General features: G+C 41.2%; 1 protein-coding gene and 1 non-coding gene across 2 annotated transcripts in view; both read right to left on the reverse strand.

The window, feature by feature from the left end:
- Nucleotides 1-26,169, reverse strand: part of NUP88 (nucleoporin 88) — a 47,758-nt gene that overhangs the window by 5,987 nt on the left and 15,602 nt on the right. The window contains exons 5-10 of the mRNA XM_049774406.1: nucleotides 22,180-22,356; nucleotides 15,612-15,798; nucleotides 13,814-13,961; nucleotides 12,323-12,421; nucleotides 6,381-6,471; nucleotides 1,270-1,371 (exon numbers count right to left, since the gene is read on the reverse strand). Of these exons, the coding sequence (XP_049630363.1) occupies nucleotides 1,270-1,371; nucleotides 6,381-6,471; nucleotides 12,323-12,421; nucleotides 13,814-13,961; nucleotides 15,612-15,798; nucleotides 22,180-22,356 (804 nt within the window). The remainder of the gene's footprint in view (nucleotides 1-1,269; nucleotides 1,372-6,380; nucleotides 6,472-12,322; nucleotides 12,422-13,813; nucleotides 13,962-15,611; nucleotides 15,799-22,179; nucleotides 22,357-26,169) is intronic.
- Nucleotides 13,435-13,539, reverse strand: LOC126025388 (U6 spliceosomal RNA). Its single transcript, XR_007501399.1, has one exon. It is a non-coding gene; the product is annotated as a U6 spliceosomal RNA (small nuclear RNA).

The raw sequence follows: 26,169 nt of genomic DNA on the forward strand, positions 1-26,169 counted from the left end.
TGACCTCTAACCATTTCTTCTGTAATAGTGGAATAGTATTAGGCTTACATAATTGTATGTCTCCTGATTTTAAGAGGGGATTTAAAGGGGATTACTTCTGATCCTAGCACACAGAGCTTAAAAATTAAGTGTAGGGCCAGAGTGGTGGCACAAGCATTAGGGCACATGCTAACCTAGGATGGACTACGGTTCAATTCCCTGGTGACCCATATGGTCCCAAGCCATGAGATTTTTTCTTTTTCTTTTTCTTTTTCTTTTTTTTTTTTTTTGGATCACACCCGGCAGTGCTCAGGGGTTATTCCTGGCTCCAGGCTCAGAAATTGCTCCTGGCAGGCACGGGGGACCATATGGGACACCGGGATTCGAACCGATGACCTCCTGCATGAAAGGCAAATGCTTTACCTCCATGCTATCTCTCTGGCCCCAAGCCATGAGATTTCTGAGTGCATAGCCAGGAGTAACTCCTGAGCATCACTAGGTGTGGCACAAAAATAAAAAAAAATTAAGTCGATTAATAATATGAAATTCAATATTCAATACTTGTTTTTACACTTAAAACTTAGCAAGAAGGTCCAGAGAGGTAGCATGGAGGTAAGGCGTTTGCCTTGCATGTAGAAGGACGGTGGTTTGAATCCCGGCATCCCTTATAGTCCTCCCGAGCCTGCCAGGAACAATTTCTGAACATAGAGCCAGGATTTACCCGAGCGTAGCCGGGTGTGACCCAAAAATCAAAAACAAAAACAAAAACAAAAAAAAACATCGTAGAAGAACAATACCCACACTCACAATACTTCCAACTCCCAAGTGAGAAGCCAAAACCTAATGTGTTTTCTTTTCCAACTCCCAAGTGTAAAAAGCCAAGGGGCCAGAGCGATGGTACAGTGGTAGGGCATTTGCCTTAAAAGCAGCTGACTCAGGACGTACCTAGGTTCAATCCCTGGCATTCCATATGGTCTCCCAAGCCAGGAGCGATTTCTGAGCACAGAGCCAGAAATAACCTGAGCGTGTGGCCCAAAAACCAAAAATAACAAATAAATGAAAAGCCAAAATATAAATAATTATAAAGAATATATTGGAGCCACACTTAACATTAGAAGAGGGGAAGCTGCCCTACACACTGTTAAGAGATTAAAGCCAGGTTTGTCTCATGCAAGCAAAATGCATAATACTCCTGCAGCCCATAAACAATGCATTTTCAAGTTTGTTAATAAAAGCATTTCCCATTGAGATTTTGCAGAAATTATGGGGAGAATAAAAACTGGTACCTACAACAAAGGTCTTATGAGGCATTCATAGGTACTAGTGATGCAGATCATGGTTGGTCCCAGAATGTCAGGGATAATCCAGAATCCTCGTATAGGAGCTGATTTCCTAGAAAAACAATGAGATAGTGTCAGTACAAAGCAGCAAATGTAATGGTACCAAGAGCAGAGACTTGCTGAAGTTCAAGAACTTCCAAGTCCCGGGCAAACTGCCTGGAATATTACACTACAGGAATCTCGAAGGTGGTGATGTGGAAATCTATAATACAGAGCTTAGATCAATGAAACAATCTATCATCTACCAGTCTAAAAGCTATATAAAGAATGCATTACCTCAAGATGTTCACTGTAATTGTACACTGAATTAAAAACTCTTTGGTTTTGGCGATTGATAATTGGTAAATTATCTTGTCCACACACAGGTCTGCTATATGATATGCCTAACCCAAAGACCAATGTACTTAGATGATCAGAAACTGTTGATCAATATCTTTATTTTTATTTTTTATTTAAACCACTGTGGTTTACAAAATCACCAATAGTTCAGTTTTAGACATACAATGTTTCAGGACCACCATGTCAACCTCCCTTCACCAATATTCCCAGAGTCCATCCCATGCCACCACCCCTGCCCCAGCCGCCATATCGTAACAGGCACTTTGTAAAGTTTGGTTTTAAGTTTGGGTCTCATGATTTCATTGTTGTTGACTTTGGTCTGGATTTTTAGTTCTATTCTTTCTTTGTATTTTTTTTATTTTTAGGGGTCACACCCAGTTGCACTCAGAGGTTACTCCTGGCTCTGCGCTCAGAAATCGCCCCTGGCAGGCATGGGGGAGGGGGGCGACCATATCGGATGCTGGGATTTGAACCACTGTCCTCCTGCATGCAAGGCAAATGTCCTACCTACATGCTATTTCTCTGGCCACCAGTTCTGTTTTCTTTCTTTTTTTTTTTTTTTTTTTTGGTTTTTGGGCCACACCCGGCAGTGCTCAGGGGTTACTCCTGGCTGTCTGCTCAGAAATAGCTCCTGGCAGGCACGGGGGACCATATGGGACACCCGGATTCGAACCAACCACCTTTGGTCCTGGATCGGCTGCTTGCAAGGCAAACACCGCTGTGCTATCTCTCCGGGCCCCCAGTTCTGTTTTCTTAACACCACCAATTCACCTGAGACCCCTTAGCCCCTATCACCTACCATTTCATATGTGTCTTTCTCCTCCCCTACTCAGTATTTTTCCTTCTCACTTTATTCTGGGGCTAGGGTATTCTCAACAAGCCCCATTTAAATCACTGCATTTCTTCATTCACAACTTTTGAGTCAATTGAACATTAAAAATTCAATGCAGGGCCCGGAGAGATAGCACAGTGGCGTTTGCCTTGCAAGCAGCCAATCCAAGACCAAAGGTGGTTGGTTCGAATCCCGGTGTCCCATATGGTCCCTCGTGCCTGCCAGGAACTATTTCTGAGCAGACAGCCAGGAGTAACCCCTGAGCACTGCCGGGTGTGACCCAAAAACCAAAAAAAAAAAAAAAAATGCAATGGAGGTAAGGCATTTGCCTTTCATGCAGGAAGTCATCGGTTTGGATCCCGGTGCCCCATACCCGTGCCTGCCAGGAGCTATTTCTGAGCAGACAGCCAGGAGTAATCCCTGAGCACTGCCGGGTGTGACCCAAAAACCAAAAAAAGACAAAAACAAACAAAAAAAACATATTGGGGGGCTGGCAAGGTGGCACTAGAGGTAAAGTGTCTGCCTTGCAAGCGCTAGCCAAGGAAAGAACTGCGGTTCGATCCCCTGGCATCTCATATGGTCCCCCCAAGCCAGGGGCAATTTCTGAGCACTTAGCCAGGAATTAACCCCTGAGCATCAAACGGGTGTGGCCCGAAAAACCAAAAAAAAAAAAAAAAAAAATATATATATATATATATATTGGGGCTGGAGTGATAGCACAGCAGTAGGATGTTTGCCTTGCATTCAGCCAACCTGGGATGGACCTGGGTTCGATTATCGGCATCCCATATTGTCCCTTGAGCCTGCCAGGAGTGATTTCTGAGTGAAGAACCAGAAATAACCCTTGAGCGCTGCCAGTGTGACCCAAAAACAAAACAAAAGAAAAAAGCCATTATTATGGGCCAGAGAAATAGTACAGATGGTAAGAGTTAGATCATCCCTGCTTATGATCCCCAATACTTCCAAAAGTAAACCCTGAACACAGAACTAGGGGTGTGGCCTAAACCTATTCTTGACCTCAGATCCCACAGCAGGCCTAGAAAGATAGTTTAATGCATTAAGTACATGGTTTTTAGGTAAACGTGATAAATCCAAGCTTGATATCTGCCACCACATGGTCCCCCAACACAACTGGGAGTGACTCCTAAGCAAAGCCACTGAATACTGCACAGTAGAGCCCTAAAAACAAAACCACCAAGATACACACACATATACAAATCACAACCATAAACCATTATAGTTAAGAAGATGGGAGTGAGTCTATGAACAGAAGAATGAATAGGTATTCCATAAGGAAAGCAGGTTTATTAAGAAAGAGCAGATATGAGACCTTGGCTTGGCTGTTTGGGGACTCAGGTTAAAACAGGAAATACCTTATGCTAAAGGTGAAGGTGGTTAAGGAAGGCAAAGAGTTGTATATTTTTCCGTGTAGACTAGGAATAGAAATGAGAGTTTCAGTTAATATGCACCCCTACACAGAATAGGTTTGAGGGAACAGAGTGATTGAACAGTAGATAGGGCACTATAGCTATATTCAGTCCCTGGTACCCCAAGCCCCAATATGAGTGATCCCTGAGTGAAGTCAGGAATAAGCCCATGAGCACCACCAGGTGTGTGCCCCCACCAACCCAATAAGAGTGCTCCCTGAGCACAAAACCAAAAGTAATAAGCCTTGAACAAGCACTACTGTGTCCTAAAACAAGTAAAAATAAATCAATTTAAGAGAAACAACAACTAGAAGATGTGCCTAATGCACTAGATGTAAGTGCTCTGAAGAGACAGGACAGAAAGGAATCAGTGTTCAGAGATGATCTGCTGCCCCTTTGAAAGATTTCCTTTTTTGACATGATTCTTTCCTCAACTTCTTCAATCCCTCAAGCAGCCTTTGCTAAAGTTTTCTTTATTTGTTGGGCTTCGTCTCCTTTCCACTAACTGCTTCTAAGAAAGCATTACTCAAAAGCAGTATTTGGGTAGTATGTTCACCACCCCCTACCAGGGGTCTCAAACTCTCGGCCTGCGGGCCATTTGCGGCCCTCCGTACAACATTTTGTGGCCCTGCCCTAGAGGAATCTTTTTTTGTTTTTTTTTTTTTTGTTGTTTTAGTTGTTTGGGTCAGAACCCCCAGTGTTCAAGGCTTAACTACTGACTTTGCACTCACTCAAGGATCACCCCGACTTTGCCTCCTGTGGCCTCCAAGTAAATGGAGTTTGAGACCCCTGCTGACCCCAATGACTGCAGGCTCCATCCACACACACACACACTGGGAGTCAATGAATAATTTAGGGAAACCTTGTGTAATTTTGGAGTCACTTTCTTTCTTGGGGGAAACAAAGAAGAGGGGGCAATAGGCCAAATAAACTTCGAAGCTTCTACTCAAAGTTGTACTCAGATCTCCTTTCACTCATTCTCTCATCCTAAGTCTTTTGCTAAGTAACTTCCCTTCACCAGGTCATGGTTTCTCGCTTACAACTTTTACATCTGTACTAGTCTAGACCTTTCCAAACTCCAGACCTACATGTCAGACTTTACAATTAAAGTTGGGGTGGGGGGGGAGGGAGACTGGGGCAAGAGAGATATTATAGGAGACAAGATATTTGCCTTGTATGCAGTGGAGTCTTTATTTGATCCCTTACACAGATAATCCCCCAAGCACCTGCAGAAATACTCCTGAGCATAGAGCCAGGAACAGCCCCTGAAAATGGCAGGTTATGGACAAAAGTCAAAAACCTACCCAGACTGGGGCCGGAGAGATAGCATGGAGGTAAAGCATTTGCCTTTCATGCAGGAGGTCATTGGTTCGAATCCCGGCGTCCCATATGGTCCCCCGTGCCTGCCAGGAGCAATTTCTGAGCCTGGAGCCAGGAATAACCCCTGAGCACTGCCGGGTGTGACCCAAAAACCACAAAAAAAAAAAAAAAAAAAAAAACCTACCCAGACTAACAACAGGGTGCACCTACCATTTGAATAAATATAAAATAAGAAACAAAAATTTAAGAAATTCTTTTTTTTTTTTTTGGTTTTTGGGCCACACCCGTTTGACGCTCAGGGGTTACTCCTGGCTATGTGCTCAGAAATTGCCCCTGGCTTCGGGGGACCATATGGGACACCGGGGGATCGAACCGCGGTCCGTTCCTTGGCTAGCGCTTGTAAGGCCAGACACCTTACCTCTAGCGCCACCTTCCCGGCCCCAAGAAATTCTTAAAAATAAAAGAAATTCTAAGTGTTTCCATTAATGCATTTTCTATGCTCCCAAATCTATATTTGTCTATATTCCTTTATATGAGATATTGGGCAGAAAGAATGTATATGTGTGAGACAGGGAATTGAACCCATGGCCTCACAGATAGATGCCTTGACAGGTATTCTAATTGTTTAATACATACCTGGCTCCTGACACTATTTTTCCAAAGGGTACCTCATTTATACATTTGTTTTACGTAAAAACCTGGGAGTCATCCTAAATAAATTCCCTAATTACATTCATCAAATATACTTACTGAGTATCCACTAGGCATTCTTCAATCAACCAGGTTCAATTCCTTGCACCCATATGATTCCACAAGCTCTGCCAAAAGTGCCCGAGTGCAAAGCTCAGAAAAAAGTACTAAAAACCACCAGGTGTGGCCCCAAAACAAAAATTTTTTTTCAAAACACACCAAAAAAGTAGTTAAGTGAACAAAGCCAACTGAGGATATCAATGGAGAAACAAGCTTCCAGAAGACTTATATGAAGTGGTTTTGATGCAAGGGAGAGCTTTCAATGAATATCTAGGGGTAAAGTATCATGTTTATAATTAACATTCAAGTTTTAATCATTCCCATTGTAATTAAACTATGTGCATGTATTTGTGTCTGAATTAGTGAATTGCATAATCGTGTGAGATGTCTTACCTGCATGGCAATGGTTTTGTACAAAGGATGTGCTCCACAAAGCATTTCTGTTCTGTAGCAAGTTCCTGTAAACTATCCTTGTCTTCTTCATCTATAAAGGAACACCAAAAAATGGCAAAAACCCCAAAACATTAAAATAAGAAAGTAACTGTCCAGGAAGCATGTTTTAGAGGAAAATTCACTGGTACAAGCATTAATTTATTTCCCTAATCCTACTATCCCAGAAAGATCACAAGGTCAGAATATTTAGTCACATAAGCAGCTCTAAGAGAATAAGAGTATGACTTAGAACCTTCAGTCTTCTCAGAAACCAGAGATAAGACTACACAATAAAGATGTTATAAAGTAAAGCTGGAGCCTTGCACACAGCCAACCCAGAACCAACGCAACTTGGATTTCTTGGATCTCCAGCATCCCATATGGTACCCTCAAGCATGTCAGAAGTGATTTCTGAGTGCAGACACAGGAGTAACCCCTTGAGTATCACTGGGGGTACCCCCACCAAAGTAAAGGTCTGATATAAAGATTGAATTCTCATGGGAATTCAAAATGTTCTTGAGGAATTTATAACTGAGAGCAGTTAAACTTCTAAAATTCTGGGGCTGCAGTGATAACATTTGTCTTGCATGAGGCTGACCCAGGTTCAACTCCTAGCATCCCATAGGCACTTTCCCTACCCCCAATCCTGCCAGGAGTGATTCCTCAGTGCAAACCCAGGAGTAATGCCTGAATGCCTCCGGGTATGGCCCAAAAACAAACAAAAATACTTCTAATATTTTATATGCAGGAAATATAAAATATGTTAATAAAACTAACCAACTACACACAAATGCCATGTTTCCTAAAGTGATTACTTAGAAAGAAAAGACTTATAGAACTTGAATTTTGAATACTGCTTGTGACTCATCATTTCCTTTTATTTCCAATTTCTCCCATTTTGATCTGCAATTATACTTTTTTTTTTTTTTTTGGTTTTTGGGCCACACCCAGCGGTGCTCAGGGGTTAGTTACTCCTGGCTGTCTGCTCAGAAATAGCTCCTGGCAGGCACGGGGGACCATATGGGACACCGGGATTCGAACCAACCACTTTTGGTCCTGGATCGGCTGCTTGCAAGGCAAATGCTGCTGTGCTATCTCTCCGGGCTCCTGCAATTATATACTTATATCCAATCTCATCACTGTTTTAGAAATAAATAATTGGAAACTTTACCCCTATGTCAATTATAATCAATAATTTTACTCTGAGGAATTAGAATTCATATAATTCAAGTGAGATTTCGAAGTCTGTTACTATAATCATTGTAAGTTAAATGTTTGTTTTTTTTTTGGTTTTTGGGTCACACCCGGCATTGCTCAGGGGTTACTCCTGGCTGTCTGCTCAGAAATAGCTCCTGGCAGGCACAGGGGACCATATGGGACACCGGGATTCGAACCAACCACCTTTGGTCCTGGATCGGCCGTTTGCAAGGCAAATGTATTTTGCTTATGGGTCACACATAAACCTGTCGGATGAAATGTAATAAGTACAAAAGAGATCCCCGAAGGATGTTTATATTTTGTCATTCAAATCCCTCGAATCTATGAATATGCAAGGCTCCAAGGCAAAGGGAATATAAACTACAGATCTTATTTGAAGGTAGGTAGGGGCTGGGGATAATATGGGTCCCATCCAGGGATGCTCAGGAGATACTTTTGGCTGTGTTCAGAGATCACTGTTGTCAGTGTTTAGGTGACCATATGCATAGACTTAAAGGGGTGGTATCTGCCACTTGCCTCTCTGTAGTATCTCTCTGGCCTTCAGGTATCTTTGAAATAGTCTGGAACACCAGGGTTATTACTAAGTTATTCAAAGAGGAAAGCATAAAAAAGTCTCAGTGAGGGGCCAAAAAAAATAATACATCAGGGACTGGAGAGATAGCACAGCAGTAGGGGGTTTGCCTTGCACGCAGCTGACCCAGGACAGACCTCGGTTTGATTCCTGGCATCCCATATGGTCCCCCGAGCCTACCAGGAATGATTTCTGAGTGCAGAGCCAGGGGTAACCCCTGAGCACAGCTGGGTGTGGCCCCAAAACAAAACTTAACACAAAACAGAAAGATAGTACATCCAAAAATAAAAAGGAGCTAGAATGATTGCACAGTGGGTAGTTCATTTGCCTTGTAGATGATATGGGACAGACTCAGGTTTGATCTCCAGCATCCCATATGGTTCCCTGAACCTACCAGGATCGATTTCTGATTGCAGAGCCAGGAATAACCCGAGCGCCACCAGTAACAACCCCTGAGCACTGCCAGGTGTGGCCCAAAAACCCAACCCCCCCAAAATAGTTAGGGTGCTTTCCTTGTATGCAGCCAACACAGGTTCAATCCTGTGGTCCCCGAAGCTGCCAGAATTGATTCAGGTCTAAGTGGTACAAGGTAAGAATAACTATCTGCAGGCTTTAATGATGAACAAAGGGGCTACAAAGCAAGACAAAAACTAAGACTACGAAACAGAAAGTGTTCTGCCAGCAAGAACATTCTGACCTTTTTTTTTTGGGGGGGGGGGGGGCTTTGGGGCCACACCCAGCTGTGCTCAGGACTTATTCCTGGCTCTGTGTTCAGAAATCACTCCTGGCAGGCTCGAAGGACCATATGGGATGCAGGGAATTGAACCAGGGTCCATCCATTCAATCCACCCATCCATCCAGGGTTGGACACATGCAAGGCAGACACCCTACCGCTGTGCTAGTGCTCCAATCCCCATTCTAAGACTTTTAACCTACAGAACTGTATGACCAAATTTATATAATTTTATATTAATATTTTTAATTTAATTTGTAAAAATATGTGGGTACACACTCAGGTGCTTGGAGCAATTGCTAGCTCTTCACTCTGAACTGAACCCTGACAGTGTTGGAGGACCAGAGGCAGTGCCAGGGATTCAAACTATGGTCAATAGTACACAAGCAAATAAATGCCTTAATCACTGAACTATTTCTTTGGCTATATTACTCTCAGTTACTAAATTTGTTGTAATTTATTAAGCAGCATGTAGAAAATAAGAAAAGCACTTTGATGTTTACCACAAATTATAGTGTTAGTTGTGAGTTTTTCATAGAAGCACACTACCAATTTAAGAATCCTTTCATAGCACAGCAGTGTTTGCCTTGCAAGCAGCCAATCCAGGACCTAAGGTGGTTGTTTCGAATCCCGGCGTCCCATTTGGTCCCCCGTGCCTGCCAGGGGCTATTTCTGAGCAAATAGTCAGGAATAACCCCTGAGTATTGCCGGGTGTGGCCCAAAAACCAAAAAAAAAAAAAAAAAAAAAATCCTTTCTGAAATTTTCCTATACTGGAAGTACATGGAATTTATTATGCTGAGTGAGATAAATCAGAGGGAGAGAGGTAGACACAGAATAGTCTCACTGATCTATGGGTTTTGATAAAAAAAAAAAAAAAATAAGGACATTATTGTAATAATCTCCAGAGACAACAGAGATGAGGGCTGGAAGGAAGGCTCTCAGTATGAAGCTAACCACAATGAGTGGTGGTGTAGTTGGGGACGTAACTACACTAACAACTATCATGACAATCCAAGTTAGTAAGAGAATGCCTGTCTCAAATACAGGCAGGGGTTGGGAAGGAGAAAGGGGAGGCATTGGTGGTAAGAATGTTGCACTGGAGAAGTAGGGTGTTCTGTTTGTGACTGAAACCCAACTACAATCATGCTTTTTGTAATCATGGTGCTTAAATAAAAATTTTATATATTTAAAAAAAAAAAAAGAATCCTTTTAGAGGCCAAATAACAGCTGATAGGGCACTTGCCTTGTATGTGGTTTACCTGGAATCAGATGTCCCCTGAAAACCATCAGGAGTATGCAGGAAAACCATGCAATCCTGAGTGCAAAGCTAGGAATAACCCTGAAGCATCAATGGGTGTGGCCCAAAAACCCAGAAAAAAAATTTAAAAAATCCATTTTACTACTTGCCAAGTATTTTAAATATGAAATGCTGTATTTTCTTTTGTGCTTTTACTCAATCTATTAAGATGATCATAACATTTTTGTCCGTTATTCATATGGTACAATATAATTTCAACTAAACTTGAATACTTGGGATAAATCCCATTTTGTTATGGTGCATAAACCGTGTCATAGTCTTGGTTTGTCTTTTCGTTTGATTAGTGAAGTTTATTTATTAATTTTTTTGGTTTTTCATCACACCAGGAGATGCTCAGGGCTCAGGGAACAATATAGGATCCGGAATTCAAAACACCTCTGTCTGTGTTGGCTGCGTGCAAGGATAATACCTTACTGCTGTGCTATTGCTCCAGCCCCAAGTCAAGATTTTTTTGTATCTACATTCATGAGATACTTATCTAAATTTTCCTTCCTTAGATGTCTCTTGTATCAGACCTTGTAGAACAGTGAGTTAGTTTTTCCTCTTCTTTCACAAGACCTTGTAAAGAACTGCTATTAATTCTTTAAATGTAAAGTCATTAGGGGCAGGATCAAGGCTCAGCAAGAGTGTCTGCTTTTTGAATGTATGAAATCCTTGGATCAATCTCCAGCACTGCAAGAGTATTTCTTTAATTAAAAATAAATATTTAATTAAAAATAAAGAGGCCGCTCTGGCTTTATATTTATTGTACATGCTAAGCTAGCATCCCATATGGCCCCCCCAAAGCCAGGAGTAACCCTTGAGAGTCACCAGGTATGGCTCAAAAAGCAAAAAATAAATCAATATAAAGCCTTCTGCCAGAAGTTTGGTTTTTTGGGTAGCTTCTTAAGCTTTTTTCTTTTATAGACTAATCTTCTATTCTTGAGTCAGTTTTGATAGTTTTTTTCACTTTCACATAGGATATCTAATTGGCATACAGCTTTGCACAGTATTCTCTTATCTTTTTTTTGTTGTGTTTTTGGGGCCGGGTTGTGGTGCTCAGGGGTTACTTCTGGCTCTTCGATCAGAAATCACTCCTGGCAGGCTTGGGAGACCTTATGGGATACCAGGAATCGAACCCAGGTCTGTCCCAGGTAGGTAGTGTGCAAGGCAAAGGCCTTACCGCTGTACTATCTCTCTGGTCCCAATATTTATTTTTCTAAGATCAATAGAAACATCTCACTTTTTCATACTTGTAGTAATCTGAGTCTTCTAAGCTAAAGATCTGGCCATTTTATTGGTCCTTCAAAGAATCAACATCTAATTTCATTGACTTTCTACCACTTCTATTCCAAACTTTGAGGATGGAGTGTAGAGGAGAGGAACTGGAGGACACATTTAACACAGTGCTAAAGGATAGCTCTTCATCATGCTCAGAACAATGGTGCCAGGGATCAATCCCCAGGACCTCCAGATACAAAGCACATACTCCAGACCTTAGACATCAACCTCTAACCCCTTTTCATTTTGGCCATACATATAAGTGTTCCCAGAAAACATGGAATATTATGGATAGAACCTGGGATTACCACATGCAAAGCATGTGCTCTATTCTTTTGTGCCATGATCCTACGCCCCAGGACAGGATGTGGGGTTGGGCCACATCTGAAGTGCTCAGGGATTACACCTGGTTCTGTTACTCAGGAATCACTCCTAGCCGACACCGAGGAGCACATGGCATGACAAAGATCAAACCCGGGTTAGCCATGTGCGAGGCAAATAAATGCCTTACTCATTATATTATTACTCCAGCCTCCAAAATACTATTTTTTGGGGGTGGGGTTTCTTGGGCTACACTTGGGAGATGCTCAGGGGTTACTCCTGGCTATGTGCTCAGAAATCGCTCCTGACTTAGGGGACTACATGGGACGCCGGGGAATTGAAACAGTCCATCCTAGGCTAGCATAGCCAAGGCAGACGCCTTATGGCTTGCACCACCGCTCTGGTCCCTCCAAAATACATTTTTTTTCCAAAATACTTTTTAATATGTGATACACTTAATAAATACACTTAATTAATTCACCTGATCCAAGAAATTTGTGAAGTTTATGAATCCAAGTTAGCCCAACACTATGTACACCAGCTTCATGAATACAGTGATATCTTGAAGGACACTTAGGATCTGAAAATAGATTGTCATATAAAGGTAGTAATTAGAAAACAAAGAATTCGTCAACCCTAATTCCCTAAACACATTTGTGGATAAAAGAAAGAAGTTGTAGAACTGTGACACACGCGCACACACACAGACACACACACACACACACACACACACACACACACACACACACGCACGCGTGCACACACATCAAAAAGGAACGGAGCGATAGCAGTGTGTAGAGTGTTTGCTTTGAAAGTGGCCCACTAGATTCGATCCTAGGCATCCTATATGGTTCTCCCGTGCCTATCAGGAGTAATTTCTGAGCACAAAGCCAGGAGTAACCCAAGTAACCCCTGAGCATCACTGGATGTGACACCATCCCCACATCCAAAAATAAGTAGTTCTTTAAAAAACATGTTTGCACACATCTCTTTACATAAAATTGTTGAAATACGGGCCAGAGAGATAGTACAGCAAGTCAATGCAGTCAATCTGGATTTAGTCCCTGGCATCCCATATGACACCTCCCCTCCCCTATAACACTGCGAGGACTAATTCCTGAGTGCAGAGCTACGAGTAGCCCAAGTATGGCTAGTTATTATACCAAAAACCAGAAACAAAAAAAGTTAAAAATATGCATTCCTACAGCACAGACACTAAAAATGACTTTAGTATAATTGCCAATATGTTTTATTTTTTATTTCTGTTTTGGGGCCACACCTGGTGGTGCTCAGGCATTATTCCTGGCTCTGCACTCAGGAATTACTCTGGTGGGCTCAACAAGCCACACGGAATGATGAGGATCAAACCCAGCTTGGTAGTGCGCAAATGCCCTACTTACTGTACTATCTCTCTGGCCTCATTAATGAATATTTGTTACAGTAAGTAAGATGTAAAATATGAAGTTATACAAGTTCTATAAATCCAAGAAAATATGAAATTAAAGACAGTTTTTAAGGAGCCAGAGAATTCAAAAGAGCTGGAGCTCCAGCTAAAATCATTAGCACCACACAGTGTCTTTTTTTTTTTTTTTTTTAAATATGGAACTTCACGAATTTGCGTGTCATCCTTGCGCAGGGGCCATGCTAATCTTCTCTGTATCGTTCCAATTTTAGTATATGTGCTGCCGAAGCGAGCACACCACACAGTGTCTTAAAAAGACTATTTGAGGTTACCACTGAGCAGTGAGTCAGAAGTAGCTTCTGAGCACTGCCAAAGTTAAAAAACCAACAAAATCTACTACTTCAGTTTTTTGAAATATGCTCATCTTTCTTGGACCTAGACACAAATGTGGTGATTGAAAGGACAAAAGAACTCTGTCAACTGTTTAAAGGCTGACCATAGAACAAATCAATGACATGAGAATAGTCTATGACAGTTTTAGTATAACTATAATGGGATGTGAATACTTACCCCCATGAAGTTTAATTGGACAAGAAAAGTCAGAATCAAAGGAATCATCTTCCTCAGATGTTAACTTCAAGGCAAGCTCCAACTCAACACATTCAAATACATACAAAGAAGGAATGACGTCAACCTTGGAATCCCAAGACTTTTCTGACTGCAAACAACAAAAAAAAGCACTGTTATTTTGATCTTTCACATTCATCTGAAAACATGCACAATTAAAAACGAAAGAAAAGGGGCTGAAGTGATAGCACAATTGTAGGGCGTTTGCCTTGTATGCAGACCCTGGTTCGATCCCTGGTATCCCATATGGTCCCCTGAATCTGCAAGGAGCGATTTCTGAGCACAGAGACAGGAGTAACCTCTGAGCACAGTCAGGTGTGGCCCCCAAAAAACAAACAAAAACAAAATCCAAAAGAAAAGATTAATAAGAATGCTTTCAAATTCTTCTTGATCTATCTAGTACTCTTAACAGTTCTGCCCAAACCAACCTTCCCCTCCCCCTACCTTTACTTTAAGCACTGTGATCTATAACACTGTTAATGATAGAGTCTCAAGCATACAATGTTCTAACACTATACACAATATGATTTTCCCAGTGCCTCACTCCCCTCAATCTAATCCTGAGGAAATATCTGGTTATATGCAAATGAGAAAATAACACTTCTTTTTGGAAAATATAAACAAGTTTAAAGATGAGCTAAGTCTGTAATTTAAGGTCTTTTATCACTAAAAACTGCAATATAGAATTCAAAAAAGAATTGAGCAGTTTGGCGAACCAAGTAAATAGGGCATCTTTTAACTTCTTTCCATTTAGTTGCATTACTATGTGGTGCTCTGGGGCTACTTCTGACGATATGTTCAAGGACAGCTCTCAACAGTGTTTAAGAGACTATGTGTTGCTGGGTACTGAACCATGGTATCTACCATGCTAAGCATACACATTAGCCCTCTGAATTACCTCTTTGGCCCAATTTAAATCTTTTATAATTTTTTTTTAAAGTGAAGCCAGGCCGGAGAGATAGCATGGAGGTAAGGCGTTTGCCTTTCATACAGAAGGTCATTGGTTCGAATACCAGCATCCCATATGGTCGTCAGAGCCTGCCAGGAACGATTTCTGAGCGTGGAGCCAGAAATAACCCCTGCGCGCTGCCGGGTGTGACCCAAAAATCAAAAAAAATAAATAAAAGGGGGGGGGGGAGGACCAGAGCAAAAACCAAAAAAAAATAAAATAAAATAAAATAAAAAATAAAAAAGGGGCATGAAAGATAGCAAGGAGGTAAAGCATTTGCCTTTTATGCAGAAGATCATTGGTTTGAATCCCAGCATCCCATATGGTCCCCTGAGCCAGCCAGGAGCGATTTCTGAGCATGGAGCCAGGAATAACCCCTGAGCGCTGCTTGGTGTGACCCAAAAACCAAAAAAATAAAAATAAAAATAAAAAAAATAAATAAATGGGGCCAGAGAGATAGCATGGAGGTAAGGCGTTTGCCTTTCATGCAGAAGGTCATTGGTTCGAATTCTGACATCCCACATGGTCCCCTGAGCCTGCCAGGAGCGATTTCTGAGTATGGAGCCAGGAATAACTCCTGCGCGCTGCCAGGTATGACCCAAAAACCCAAAAAGAAAGTGAAGCCATCCATACCTGGAGGTGCTCTGGGGTTGTTCTCAGTAGCAAAAATTAAAATCGCATACCTGATCTGCAAACTATATGCACAGCTCATTGAGCGATCTCTGAAATATACATCTGTAAAGAAGCAAGAACTACAAGTGTTAGATGATAAAAACAAATGGTTTGACTTACTGTTTGGTCATCTTCTTCTTCCCCTTCCAATACAACACAGTGATACAGGATTCCTGATTGAGTAGCAATCACTAAGATGTTGGGGACACAAGGTAAGCAGAGTATAGCACAAGCATCATAACCATAGTTATCGTCAGCTGCAGGATGCATGGGCAATGGTCCTAACAACTTTCCAATATTTCCACAGCTAAAGAAAAAAAAAAACATATTTGGAAAATAATAACATGCTCATCATACTAAAACTATTTTTTTTTGGCAGTTCCAGGAATCAGAACAAGGTCCTCCATTAGCTCTAACATGAAGCCATATAACTGTCCCATAAAAATCTTTTTAACACCATCTCTGGGGCTGGAGAGATAGCATGGAGGTAAGGCGTTTTGCTGTGCATGCAGAAGGTCAGGGGTTCGACTCCCGGCATCTAATATGGTCCCCCGAGCCTACCAGGAGCGATTTCTGAGCATGGAGCCATGAGTAACCCCTGAGCGTTGCCGGGTGTGACCCTAACCCCCCTCCCCTACAAAAAAAAACCACCATCTCTTTCTAGCTACCAAACCCAAAATTTAAAAATCAATAAATTCTGAATGTCTCCACTTTTTCATATTTTTGTTCGATTTCTACCTTTCAAGAACTAAATAAGAGAGATAAAATTTTCCCTTCAGGGGATACTGCAACATATGATGATCAATATGGTTATTACAGCTCAGAGTGGATACTGGCTTCTATTGAATAGGTGAATCCAATATTCCCCCAGAGGCCGCTCAACAAAGAATTTATTCACCTGAAATACCAAATACTAAAAAAATGTTAATTAAAAAATAAAATATACAAAACAGTGCAGTAGTTGAAATTTACTACAATAGAAACTACTACCTATACTGTGACAAGTTTTAAATTTTCTAAAAAAGGGCCTGGAGAGATAGCACAGCGGCGTTTGCCTTGCAAGCAGCCGATCCAGTACCAAAGGTGGTTGGTTCGAATCGCGGTGTCCCATATGATCCCCGTGCCTGCCAGGAGCTATTTCTGAGCAGACAGCCAGGAGGAACCCCTGAGCACTGCTGGGTGTGGCCCAAAAACCAAAAAAAAAAAAAAAAAATTTTTTTTCTAAAAAAACAGCTGTTTTCAGGATTTCAACTCACATATCTAATCAGATTAGATAAATACATGTATTTAGTCTAGTGAAAAGACTCAAAATCTAAAAGTTGTTAGTTTGGGGGAGCCATACTATGTTAAGAAATTCTCTGAGTTACAAAACAACACTGAGGAAGCTGGAGAAAATAGCACAGTGGTAGGGCATTTGCCTTGCATGCCACCGACCCAGAATGGACCCGGGTTCTATTCCTCAGCATCCTATATGGTCTCCTGAACCTGCCAAGAGCTATTTCTGAATAGAGTCAGGAGTAACCCAAGCACTGCCAGGTGTGGCCCAAATAAACAAAAATCAAAGCAACACAGAAAACTAAAAAGTAATGTTTAAAAATATTATTCAGGGGCCAGAGCGCTGGTGCAAGCAGTAAGGTGTTTGCCTTGTATGTGCTAGCCTAGGAGGGACCATGGTTCGATCCCCAGCATCCCATCTGGTCCCCCAATCAAGGAGCAATTTCTGAGTGAATAGCCAGGAGTAACCCCTGAGCGTCACTGGGTGTGGCCCAAAAATCCAAAAAAATATTTTTTTTTATTCAACAGTATCAATAGGGATAAGGTGGTAAATAAACACTCAAAATTAAGAATATAGATAATATCCTGAAAGAATTAAAGTCATGGAGAGCAGGAGCACTAGCACAGTGGTAGGGCGTTTGCCTTGCACATGGCCGATCCAGGACGAGCCTTGGTTTGATCCCCGGCATCCCATATGGTCCCCTGAGCCAGGAGCGATTTCTGAGCACATAGCCAGGAGTAACACCTGAGTGTCACAGGGTGTGGCCCAAAAAGAAAAAAAAAAAAAAACAGAATTAGAGACATGATACAGGAAGGGAATTATGCATGGGTATAATGGGATGTGAAGTTACAAATTGAATTATGAAGCAGTCTAGCATGTCATGTTAAAATGCTCAAAGTCTATCTGCTGAATGACAATTTGTCACCAGAGGTTTAAATCAAGGGTAATGGGACACAAAGCCTAAAACTAATCTGGCTATAGTGGCATGACATGGAGGGAACCAAGTAAGATTCAGTTGAAGATTTAAGAGAATGAGCTAAGCATACAATGATGAGGGACTAAAATAAGGACAAGGAAAAATGGTATATATGTTCAGGAAAACCTCAAGGTAAAATAAAACTTTTGGATCAAGATGGATGAAGATGTAAATAAGGTTACAGGTACATCAGTATGGACATAAAGCAGGGACAAGTGGTAGGGGGAGGAGAATAAAGAAGGTAATAGTACCACAACAGCCTTCTGAGAAACCATATGTGAAATGCACGCAATAGTTCTGTCAAGGAGGCTACTCACCAATGTTTGACCTGTCAAAAGCTTTCATCTTTCTCATTCTGCCTATTCCTCTTTCCTAGAACCTTATCTACTCTTTTTGTCAAATGAACTGTTTAGGTCCCAACTTGAGTATTACTATTTTACTATCAAGATTCTAAATCAAGCAGATCTAAGTATATATTTATTGTATCTATTCCCAGGCCTGGAGAACATCATACCATACCACAGTTATTATTAAATGGCATTAAAGCAGACAAGAAACTGTATAACACAAAATTTACCTTCAACCCATCTTTTGACAGAGTGGGCTTTGAGTAATATCAGCTGAGCTAATTTATTTATTGGAGGGAAAGCACACCCGGCAGACTCAGGTTACCTCTGGCTCTGTGCTCAAAATGCACTCCTGGCAAGCTTAGGGGGCCATATAGGATGCCTGGGATCAAACCCAATTCGGTCCCACGGTTGGCCACGTGCAAGGCAAATGCCCTTCCGCTATGTTCTCTCTCTAGCCTTACTTTACTTATAAAGATAATATATATTATATATAATACAGAGAGGCTTTATACCTCTCTAGTTACAAAGAAAAAAATAGCAAGCAGGGTACAGTGATTGCTTTGCATATGGCAAACCCAGGCTCAGTGTCTGTCATTTCAGATGGTCCTTTGATCACTACCAGGATTTATTCCTGAGTGCAAGCCAGGATAATCCCTGAGTATTGCTGGTGTGGCCCAAAAACAAAACAAAACAAAAAATATGATACCAAACAAAATCATAGAGCCAGTGAGCTATTGAAGGAATTATTAAAGATATTAAGATATTAAAAATATTACCTGTATGCAATCAATCCTGGTTTAATCCCTGGAATAGCATATGGTTTCCCCAGCTAGGAGTGATCCCTTAAGCACAAAGCCAGGAATAGCTTGTGAGCACTGCAAGATATGGCACCAAATCCCATATAATAAGCACAAAATCTTGTTCTCGACCTTAACTTTTCATCAAAACAAGTGCTTTCCCCACTTATTTTTGCTATCATCTTCTTTCCATTGCTTTTATTCAACTGTATTTCAAAAATATTTTCACATTACTGGCTCAATCATGTTATTTTTTTGTTTTTGTTTTTTGTTTTTGGGGCCACACCCGTTTGATGCTCAGGGGTTACTCCTGGCTAAGCGCTCAGAAATTGCCCCTGGCTTGGGGGGACCATATGGGACGCCGGGGGATCGAACCATGGTTCTTCCTTGGCTAGCGCTTGCAAGGCAGACACCGGCCCCGGCTCAATCATGTTAAATTTAGTTTGCATAAATAAAAATAAATGAGTTGCATAAATAAAAATAAATGAGTTCCCCCTAACTGAGATGCTATTTCTGAGATCAAAATTTATGTTAAATTATTTATTTGGTTTTTAGTCCACACCTAGCAGTGCTCAGGTCTTACTCCTGGTTGAGCTCAGACATCACTCCAGAGCTCAGAGGACCATATGGGATGCTGGGGATTGAACCAGGTCAACTGCATGCAAGACAAATATGCCCTACATGCTGTGCTATTGTTCCAACCCCTCTGTTAATTTTCTTTTCTTTTCTATTTTTGGTTTTTGGGCCACACAGGTGTTCAGGGGTTACTCCTAGCTCTGCACTCAGATAATGCTCCTGGTTTGTGGGGGCATATGGAACGCCGGGGTATCAAACTGTGGTCCATCCTAGGTCAATCGCGTGCAAGGCAAACGCCGTAACACTCCACTACTGCTCCGGCCCTTCTGTTAATTTTCTTATTCAAACAGCAATTATCTTTTTTTGACCCCTACAGTGCTAGAGCTCAAAACCAGACCTATGCAAGCAAGGCATGTACTTTTCCCATAGAGTCACATCTTCAAACTAGTTTATTAACTGTTTTAATAGTCTTAATGATCCTTCCTTTAAAGTGTCTAACATTCATCTCTCCTCTTGCATTACATCACTGAAGTTCAAAACCTTAGGCTAAATTTCCACATCAGCTCCCTTAAAAGTCTCTGCACCCCGGGCCCGGAGAGATAGCACAGCGGTGTTTGCCTTGCAAGCAGCCGATATAGGACCTAAGGTGGTTGGTTCGAATCCCGGTGTCCAAATGGTTCCCTGTGCCTGCCAGGAGCTATTTCTGAGCAGACAGCCAGGAGTGACCCCTGAGCACTGCTGGGTGTGGCCCAAAAACCAAAAAAAAAAAAAAAAAAAAAAAGTCTCTGCCCCAGTTTCCTCCTCATAACACAGTTGTACTTTTTCACTAAAGAAATGGGGGTAGGGGCCAGAGAGATAGCATGGAAGAGGTAAGGCAGCATTTGCCTTGTGTCCAGGACGGTGGTTCGAATCCTGGCATCCCATATGGTCCCCCGAGCCTGCCAGGGGCGATTCCTGAGTGTAGAGCCTGGAGTGACCCCCTGAGCGCTGCCAGATGTGACCCAAAAAAAAAAAAATGGGGGATGGGGGGTTGGGGGAAGATAGTACAGGAAGTAGAGCAATTGCCTTGTACATAGTCAATCAGAGTTGGATCCCCAATATCTCATATGGTCGCAAAGCACTACTGAAAGTGATTCCTTAGTGGAGTCAAGAACACGGAATTTGAACCGGAGAGATAGCATGGAGGTAAGGTGTTTGCCTTTCATGCACAAGGTTGGTGGTTCGAATTCTGGCATCCCATATGGTCCCCCATGCCTGCCAGGGACTATTTCTGAGCATAGAGCCAGGAGTAACCCCTGAGCGTGCCAGGTGTGACCCCCCCCCCCAAAAAATAAACACAGAATTACTCATGGCGATAGTTGGGGGGCCACAGGTGGTGCAAGGGCTTGAACCCGTGTGAGGAAAACACTACCATTGTACTGTCTCTCTGGTCCCCATGGCTTTATCGTTTTCCTCTTTAGAAACTATCACTGGCTTTCTATTACCATATTCCTACAGCAAAGACTTCCCATTCCTTAATTAATGTTCAATTCTTCTTCCTCTAAGCTTTATCACACAATGTTCCCTAAATGAATCCTCTACTCTAGCCCCAAATGCCAAGACAATGAACATCAATGATAACTGAAACTTATTTTCATGTTCTTTTATGTTGCCCTTGTATCGAAAGCAGTCCTAATCTTTCTTGGTGCTTCATTTAATCCAACATTCTATACTTTATATCCCACATGACCTTAGACTCTTTATAAACATTTTCTTAACTTCTTTACTTCTTTTTTGTTTGGGGGTCATACCCAGCAGCGCTCAGGGGTTACTCCTGGCTCTATGTTCAGAAATCGCTCCTGGCAGGCACGGGGTACCATATGGAATGCCGGGATTCAAACCACCGCCCTTCTGCCTGAAAGGCAAATGCCTTACCTCCATGCTATCTCTCGGGCCCCAACTTCTTTACTTCTTCAGTTAGAACCTCTTCTTCCAATGAGTTTCTGCTGTTTTATTTGGGAGTACGGAGGGACAGACGGCGGGCCACAGACAGTGGTGCTGGCTCATAGTTCAAGAACCATTCTTGACAAGGCTAGGGGACTATATGGTAATCAAACCCCGGTCAGCCACGGGCAAGGCAAGCACCCTACCTGTTGTTCTACTGCTCTGGACCTGGTTTCGAAAGTCTTGTATCACAATATGGTATGAAAAATTACCTTTTCTTGGATACTTACAAGCACGATATATATATATACCTAGTTTTCCTCATATATAAGATACCAAATTAACAAAATGCAACCAACTATTCCCAAGGTGCCTTAATCATATCAATTATATATCATAAACACAATACATTTCTCAGTTGACTGTGAAATTAAGTCGTCTTGAGTAATTATCTAAGCAAATAATATAAAGAAAGATCAAATGATCTTTATCAACTTTCCACAATTTTTCTGCTTGTTTTGGGACCATATCCAGCAACACTCAGTGGTATTACCTTTGGCTCTGTACTCAGAGAACACTTCTGGTGAGACGCGGAAGACCACATGAGGTGTAAAGATTGTAAAGACTGGTCACGTGTGAGGTAAATGTACAACCCCTTGTACTATCGCTTCAACACTTAAGCCAAGCATCAAATACCACAAACTCAAAAACACAAAGTTCAATTTAACTATAACAATACCAGCAATTCAAGCCGGGTTTCAACCTTAAGTGGGATAGCTCATTAACTTACCTGTGTAACAGACTAACATATGTAAGAAAAGTCTCCCCATTCTCATATAAGATATATAATGGGTATGCCACTATTTCTTCTTTGCCTTTTTGTCCAAACATATTCTTTGAGACGGTTGCTAATGGCCCAAAGTCAAATGCAACTGCTGTTTCTCCCATAGATGCAGTATATGCCCTCCTGGAAAGAAATTTAAAAACCAACTTTACTAAACAGAAAATGAAGTGTCCAACAAAAGGAATGGGAATTTGTATTCAATGGAATAAAAATATAAAACATTACAATAATGAAATCATTAAGACACTGGGAAGTTCTGATAAAAAGAAATCATAAAATTAAAATGGCACCTTTTTTATATTTTATAAAATATATTTTATAAAATATTTTATAAAATATATATTTTGATTACAAACATGATTGTGTTTGGGTTTCAGTCATGTAAATAACACCCCCCATCACCAGTGCATCATTCCCATCACCAGTGTTTAAAATGGCACTTAAATATGAAATTATTTCACATTATTTAAGTTACTATTTTAAATTATTTAAGTCACACCCACCAGTGTTCATGGCTTATCATCGATTCTGCACACAAGAATTACTTCTGGTAATAATGTACAGGGGGCCACATGGAATGTCAGGGCTTTAACCCAGGTTATCTGCAAGAGCCCTACTGGCTATATATTACCATTCTAGCCCTTAAATATGAAATAATTTAAATATACAAATACAGAAACCGACATACACCAAAAAAAAGAGAAAGTATACACATATCAATAATTTTTTTTGTGTGTGTGTGTGGTTTTTGGGTCACACCCGGCAGTGCTCAGGGGTTATTCCTGGCTCCAGGCTCAGAAATTGCTCCTGGCAGGCACGGGGGACCATATGGGACACCAGGATTCGAACCGATGACCTCCTGCATGAAAGGCAAACGCCTTACCTCCATGCTATCTCTCCGGCCCCGACACATATCAATAATTATCTCAAGCAGTAGAATGCATGAGAATTTACTAAACTCTAATTTGTGCCTAGCAGTTCTAGTTCTAAATTCTAGATATAAAGAATATAATCAGATAACGGCCCTGCCATCCAATGAAAGGACATTAACAACAGAATAAATACCTAACAAAACATCCAAAAATGATGTCATAAAGAAAAATAAAGTAGTATAAGAGGCATAAGGATATGATCAAATGTCTAGCACATGTCTTTAATGTGTGAGGTTCTGAGTTTGATTCCCAGTGTCACATGCCAGTCAGATTCCTGTCCTACTAAAATTAGCCTCCACAATTTGAAAAAAATAAAAAAAAGGAACCACTTTTATAAATAATAAAGGATATTGATCAAAATGCTATATTAAGTAGTCATGGAATGCCAGGTGATATCTTAGCATATATCTGAAGGAAATGGAGAAACAAGCCTATGATATTTGGGAGATGGAAGAAATAAGACAGATGCTCTAACATGGGAACACAACAAATGTCTGAGGAACAGACAGAGCTAGAGCTCAGAAAGTTAGGACACAAGAGGAAAAATGAAAGTGATGAGGCAGGCTGATAGGCTCTTTAGGCAATGGTAAAGATTTTTTGAAAACTGATGGTATGTGGAGAGTAGGAAGGTAGAACAATTTGATATACTGACAGTATTAGCCTAATAGCAAGACTGAGGATAGACGATAGGAAATTACAAAATATTTCATTTTCCCAATAATTTTTCATTAAATTTTCCTAACTTTATTATAGATTACTTTATAAACAGGAATGGCAAATGACAGAACATGCAATTTTGTTCTGGGTTATTGGTGGTGTGTTATCACACACCAGGATGTGTGACAACAATGCTCAAGACTTACTCCAAGCTCTACACTCAAGAATCACTCCTGGTGGTGCTTTAGACACTAATATGGGGAGTCAAAGACTGAACCTGGGTCAGCCACATAAAAGGAAAGCAATTTTTACCCACTGTTCTATCTTGCTAGCTCCAGAAAACACTATTTTATATTTTAAAATTGGCCAGGGACAGAGCAATGGCACAACAGGTAGGGTGTTTGCTTTGTATGCAGCCGCCCCCGATTTGATTCCCCGCATCCTATATGGTCCCCACGCCTGATGAGCCTGCCAGGAGTGATTTTTGAGCGCGCAAAGCCAGGATTAACCCCTAATAAATAAATAAACAAAATAAAATTTTCAATAACTGTTATCTAAAATGGTATATTAATCAATTTAATAAAATTAAAGAATATAGTTAAAATAAAATTAGATTCAAATATTAAGAGGTCTGATATGTACCATATCTGTTTTTCCATATATAGTATCAAGAGAGAAAAAAAACAAGGGATCTCAAATGCTAGAGAATAGAGGCAGATATGGTGCTTACCTCAAACACGACTAACCTGGGTTCAATACCCAGCAACCTAGATGATCCTCCCCAAGCTCCACCAGGAGGGATACCTGAGTGGAGAGGCAGAAGTAAGCCCTTGAGCACTAATGGGTATGATCCAAAAAGAAGCAAACACAACAACAACAAACTAGAATAAAAGAACCCCTGAAACTAAAAGAAAAAAAATGATGAAAATAAAAGAATTTAACTGGAACTTAATGGCTATCATTAGCTATCAATTAAGCAGGGGTCCTCAAACTTTTTAAACAGGGGGCCAGTTCACTGTCCTTCAGACTGTTGGAGGGCCAGATTATAGTAAAAACAAAAATTCTGAACAAATTTCTATGCACACTGCATATATCTTATTTAGAAGTGAAGAAACAAAATGGGAATAAACACAATATGTGGCCTGCGGGCCGTAGTTTGAAGACCCCTGAATTAAGGAGTACTTACTTTGTGTCAAAACACATGGGAAGTTTTTCCTGTTCTTTTGTTTGTTGGCCACATCTAGTAGTATTACAGCATGATACTCAGGGGTCACTCTAAGTTTTTCATGGGATCATGCAGTGCCGAGAACGTAATTAGGGACTCTAAACAGTAAAGCAAGTACACCAACCCTTGGAGCCATCTCCTTCAAGCATTTTTTATGCATTTAGTCTGTGAAATAAATCTCATTTATTCTGTGAAAAAGAGCTAAAATGAGGCTCATTTTTTGTTTAGTTTTTGAGCCACACCCAGTGGTACTCAGATGTTACTCCTGGGTTTGAGCTCAGAAATTACTCCTGGCGGACTCAAAGGACTATCCAGGATGCCAGCGATTGAATCCGAGTCAGTGTGCAAAGCAAACACTCTACTAGCTGTGATATTGCTCCATTCCCAGGACCATTATTTGTATTATAAAGAAATAAAGTCATGAAAAATGAAGCTTAGTATAACTGAATAACTGGTCCAGATGCCACAGAGACAAATAGTAAAGTTGAGAAGCTGAGATTAGAACTTAGTAACTGGCTGGGGATGTAACTCAGTAGAACACCTGCTTTGCATGGGTTTGATTTCATGCTTCAGCTCAGAAGCAAACTCAGCATCAAGATAGGAAAAGCAACTCAAAAATACTAAAATAATAATAATAAAATAATTATTATTATTACTTTATTATTATTATTATAAAAAATATCAGGTCTGAACAAAAGCATAGCAGGTAGGGCATTTGCCTTCCACATTGCCAACCTGGGTTCAATATTCAGTAATCCATATGGTCCCCGAGCCTGCCAGGAATAACCTGAGTACCGCAAGGTGTGTCCCTAAAAACAAGAACCCCCACCAAGGGGGAAAAAAATATGTGACAACTTTAGAGTCCTTAGCAGAGGCCCCCTACACCCAGACCTCGAAAACTCCTGCAACACTCCCAGACCCCCGGACCGCAGGCCAGGTTCATTTGCGCCCTGCCCCCTACCACTAGACCAAAAGAACTCCCCCCAGGACTCCCAGACCTCAGGCCAGAGTGTCTGTGCTTCGCCCCCTAGCAACAAACCCCCAGACCGCATGGATGTGTAGAGACATTCTAAATTATAACATATAGGTCTAGGCAACCCAGACCTAACACTCATTTCCCTC

This window comes from Suncus etruscus, chromosome 1, assembly GCF_024139225.1.
Source record: "Suncus etruscus isolate mSunEtr1 chromosome 1, mSunEtr1.pri.cur, whole genome shotgun sequence".
In the NCBI taxonomy this organism is placed as follows: domain Eukaryota; kingdom Metazoa; phylum Chordata; class Mammalia; order Eulipotyphla; family Soricidae; genus Suncus; species Suncus etruscus.